We start from the raw sequence: 5000 nt of genomic DNA on the forward strand, positions 1-5000 counted from the left end.
TGTGTGTATGTGTGAATCTGCTGTGTGTGTTAGTGTGTATTGGCTGTGTGTGTGTGTGTGTGTGTTAGTGTGTATTGTGTGTGTGTGTGTGTGTGTGTGTGTGTGTGTGTGTTGGGTGTGTGTGTGTATTGGCTGTGTGTGTGTGTGTATTGGCTGTTTGTGTGTGTTGGCTGTGTGTGTGTTTCTGTGTGTGTTGGCTGTGTGTGTGTTTCTGTGTGTGTGTGTGTGTGTGTGTGTGTGTGTGTGTGTGTGTGTGTGTGTGTGTGTGTGTTTGAGGGTATATGTGTGTCTGTGTGTGTTTGAGTGTATATTGGCTGTGTGTGTGGGTATTGGCTGTGTGTATTGGCTGTGTGTGTGTGTGTATTGGGTGTGTCTGTGTGTGTGTATTGGTTGTGTGTGTGTGTGTATTGGCTGTGTGTTTGTGTGTGTGTGTGTGTGTGTGTGTGTGTGTGTGTGTGTGTGTGTGTGCGTGTGTGTGTGTGTGTGTGTGTATTGGCTGTGTGTTAACCACATGCTGCACAGACTCACTCTGCATGTGTTGTTTCCCGTAGCGATGGAGTACCCAGAGGTCACGCCCTGTGACCTCTCACCTTTAACCTATAACCCTATAACCTCCTTCCTTGTCTCCACCTTGCCCCCCTCCCCCCACAGCTGGTTAATGCTAGGTGTACGGCAGCTGACAAGGACCAAAAAGACTTAGCCAACAGGTTACTGACAGGAGAGAGTGACACTCAGGTACCGCCCACCTGTCGCTCGCTGTCATCACCGTGGTTACCGTGGTTACCGTTACCCTCAGGAAACCACTCCAGTACGAGACCACGCCTCCTGCCACGCCTCTGTTTTAGTGGTTTTCCCCTCGACACGCACACACACACACACACACACACACACACACAACACACACACATATACACATGCACACACACACGTACAGACACACACACACACACACACACACTTGAGGGGGGCTGGAGGCTGGCTCGTGATGGATTGGTCTCTTGGTTGTCTGTTCACAGCTTTTTGAAATCACCCCCCCCCTATCATTCCTTGGTTTGGTTATCACCCCCCCACCCCCCCCACCCCCCCCCCCCCCCCCCCCCCCCCCCCCTCATCGCTCTCTCTCTTGTCTAATCTGTTCTTTCTCTCTCTCCCTTTCTCTCTCTCTCTCTCTCGCCCTCTCTCTCTCTCTCTCTCTCTCTCTCTCTCTCTCTCTCTCTCCTCTCTCTCTCTCTCCTCTCCTCTCCCTCTCCCTCTCCCTCTCCCTCTCCTCTCCCTCTCCCTCTCCCTCTCCCCTCTCCCTCTCCCTCTCCCTCTCTCTCTCTCTCTCTTTCTCATTCTGGGTGCTTTGGGTTGGAATGCGGGTTTGCTTTGGAATGCTGCCCTATCCCTGGGCGTGTGTGTCCATGGAGACCGCCGGTGGTGTGTGTGTGTGTGTGTTTCTGAGGTTTCTTTGGGAATCTGTTTGTTTTTTTTGTTTGTTGTCATGTTTTGTTTTTGTTTACTCGATTGCTTTGTGTATTTAGTCCCTCTCCAGCCAGTCTGACTCACTTCCTGTGTGGCTTCTGACCACCCAATCGGTGTGTGAGTTTATGAGTCATGTGACTGGATCTCCTCCAATGAGCTCGCACATTCCTCTGTGGAGAGAGACTACGCTGGACAGGGATTGGCTGTTGTCAATCAAGGGAGCAATTGTGTGTGTGTGTGTGTGTGTGTGTGTGTGTGTTTTAATGTGTTTTCAGCGTGAGAGAGGCTGTGTTATTCTTTGATCAATTCAATGACTGCCTTCTGCTCCAAACTCTGCCATTTTGGCTCCTGCCACAGCAGTAGCCGATTTTAACATGCGTTGTCCTTGAAACAGGAGTAGGGCATCGGGTCATAGTGTCCTTCTGAAACAAGTTGCTTATCATGGACCGAAACTCACACTTCTACTCCAGTTGAACAGCCAATCAGATCAGTCTCTGATATATCATGCACTCTTAGTCCCGCCTGTTTGCTAGACCATGAACATGCATGATATAAATGTGTCACTCCATGTCTGCCAATGATGATGATGATGGTGATGATGATGATGATGATGAAGATGAAGATCATCCTTATCATGGCCAGCCTGTCATCTGTTGTGTCATGTCATGGTTGCCATGGTGACCCAGGTTATCATATCACTGCACAAACTTGCTTTGTTGGTGAAAAGGGCGGGACTAAAAGGACATGTTGCAGAGGCATTTGGGGGCATGGTGCATTTTGATTGGTTTAAGCATTTGATTGACATCTGATTCATCCAAACAGGTGCTTCAAGGGAGGGTCGACTCTCTGGCTGTGGCGACTATTAAAGCCTTGACAACAGTGATGCACAAATCCCCAGCTGCTAAGGTGTGTACCCCTGTGTTACACACACGTACATTCACACACACACGCACACGCACACACACAAAGACACACACACACGCACACACACAAAGACACACACACACAGACACACCCACATGCACAAACACATACACGGAGACATTAATAAGAAATCACCTGCACATTCAGAGTGCACACACTTATTCACACACCCTTTCACACACACACACAAACACACACCTTCATCAATAAAATATGATGCTCTCATATTCCATACATGAAGCTGTTAAAGAGACGTGTGTGGGAGGGGGGGGGGAGGGGCGTGGAGCGAGCAGCAGCAGTTCTGTACCATAAATAGGCCAGAATGCCCGGTACGAGTCCGACTCGCGGTCATTGCCCAATCCCTCTCCTGATCTCTCTCCAGCTCACTTCCTGTCTCTCTCTACTGTCCTATCTGATTAAAGGCATAAAATACCATAAATAAAGCTTACAAAAAAAAAAACACACATACAGGCACACACACACATTAAATCACACACAAACGCACACATTAAATCACGCACGCACGCGCACACACATCACACGCACACGCACATGTGTGTTGTCTTGAGTGCTGACTGATGTCCCGCCCCCACAGGAGGTGTTCAAGGAGCGGATTGGCTACACTCACCTGTATGAGGTGCTCGCCTCGCTGGGGCAGCCCTCCAGACACCTGCTGAAGGAGCTCATGAACATGGTGAGCCTCTGGAGATGCACTTCCTGTTTATGTGTTTGTTTGTTTGTTTATTTATTTGTTTGTTTGTTTGCTTGTTTACTGTTCTCCGTAGGCAGTGGAATGGGTCTGCTGGGACTGAGTAATGTGGATCCTCTGGTTATCTAATCTGTATTTTTGATTGTTTGTTTGTTTGTTTGTTTGTTTACTGTTCCACTTGTTGATGTGTTCTCATGTTGATGTGTTCTTCTCTTGTTGGTGTGTTTGTGTGTGTGTGTGTGTGTGTGTGTGTGTGCTTGTGTGTGCGTGTGTTCTCATGTTGATGTGTTCTCCTCTGGTTGGTGTGCGTGTGCGTGTGTGTGTGTGTGTGTTCTCGTGTGTGTGTGTGTGTGTGTGTGTGTGTGTGTGTGTGTGTGTGTGTGCAGGCGGTAGAGGGGGAGCACTCGTCGGTGGGTCTGCTGGGTCTGAGTAACGTGGACCCCCTCCTGCTGCTCCTACGCTGGCTGCCTGAGCTGACCTCTGACCTCCAGGTCTCCACGTCCGAGTGGCTGCGTCGCCTCTGCTGCGCCGACCGCCGCACCCGCTCCACCTGCGTCAACGCCCGCATGCCGCCCTGCATCCTGGCCACGCTGCGTCATCACCCGCGGCTGCACCGTGCCGCCGCCCACTCCCTACTGGCACTGCTGGGCGCGCTGGGCTCCCAGTCACTAGGGGGCGCCGAGCTTCAGAGCCTGCTGAGGCTGCTGCGGCACGAGGAGCCTGGGCGACCTCACCCGTACGTGGGCGCGGCGCTGCGGGCGCTCCTGGCCATGGCGCGCAGGACCTCGGGTCTGGAGAGCGCCACACAGTACTTCGACCTGGCGCCCAGCATGGCGGGGGTTGCCGTGCCGACCGTGCAGAGGTGGCCGGGCGCGGCGTTCAGCTTCCTGGCATGGCTCTCGCTCGACCAGGAGACGCTCGGACCGCCGGGGAAGGGAGAGAAGAGGAAGCAGCTCTACAGGTGAGTGTTTAATGCTTGTGTGTGTGTGTATTTATTGCCTGTGTGCCTGTGTTTTAAATGCGTGTGTGTGTGTATATTTATTGCCTGTGCGTGTGTATTTAATGCATGTGTGTGTGTATTTATTGCCTGTGTGTGTGTGTGTGTGTGTGTGTGTGTGTGTGTGTGTGTGTGCGTGTGTGTGTGTGTGTATTTATTGCCTGTGTGTGTGTGTGTGTGTGTGTGTGTGTGTGTGTGTGTGTGTGTGTGTTTGTGTATTTATGCCTGTGCGTGTGTATTTAATGCCTGGGTGTGTGTGTGTGTGTGTATTTAATGCCTGTGTGTGTGTGTGTGTGTGTAGTTTCTTCTCTCCGGGCGGTACAGGGTTCGAAGCCTTCATCAGTGCCGCTGGGCAACTGGTGGTCGCCGTGTGCACCAGGAAGGAGTACGTGACCGTGATGCTGCCGGACTACTGCTTCTGTGATTCGCTCTGGGTGAGTGATGTCATTAGACTTCTGCTTCTGTGATTCGCTCTGGGTGAGTGATGTCATCAGAGCCCGCCCCCACAGATGTCCCCATCAGCATGCCATTGGGTTGTGTTTCCAGAATAGCTTGTGTGTGTGTGTGACCAGGACATGTTAAAGGAGCTGTGTGTAAGCCCTCAAACTCCCCACCCAAAGCAGATTGGGGGCAGTAAACCAAAGTTACGCTATGAGCTAGCTGCACTAGCAGATCTGAGGCTAACAGTCAGTGTTAACCCATGGGCACGTGCCTGAGCTACTTGTTGATGCTAACTACAGATAAGCAATGCTATTGCTTGTGTCTGTTTGTAACATTCAGTCCGGCTGTATAGTTCAAAATGGAGCTTTCAATTTCTCCACAAATAAACACTTTAACTGTGTGTGTTTAGCAAACGTGGTGTTGATTTACGTTATTGTTTCACTGAAACTAATGTGCGTGTGTGTG

General features: G+C 50.9%; 2 protein-coding genes across 2 annotated transcripts in view; one reads left to right on the forward strand and one right to left on the reverse strand.

Moving 5' to 3' along the window:
• LOC308362702 (cyclic nucleotide-binding domain-containing protein 2-like) overlaps nt 1-763 on the reverse strand; it is a gene marked incomplete at both ends in the record, with an annotated part of 10194 nt that extends 9431 nt beyond the window's left edge. The window contains 1 exon segment of the mRNA XM_080835430.1: nt 740-763. Within this exon segment, the coding sequence (XP_080691556.1) occupies nt 740-763 (24 nt within the window).
• A 2418-nt stretch (nt 764-3181) lies between these two features.
• nbeal1 (neurobeachin-like 1) overlaps nt 3182-5000 on the forward strand; it is a gene marked incomplete at its 5' end in the record, with an annotated part of 47772 nt that continues 45953 nt past the window's right edge. Inside the window, 3 exon segments of the mRNA XM_080835431.1 lie at nt 3182-3217; nt 3484-4058; nt 4396-4528. Of these exon segments, the coding sequence (XP_080691557.1) occupies nt 3182-3217; nt 3484-4058; nt 4396-4528 (744 nt within the window).

Source organism: Sprattus sprattus, assembly GCF_963457725.1.
Source record: "Sprattus sprattus genome assembly, chromosome: 3".
In the NCBI taxonomy this organism is placed as follows: Eukaryota; Metazoa; Chordata; class Actinopteri; order Clupeiformes; family Clupeidae; genus Sprattus; species Sprattus sprattus.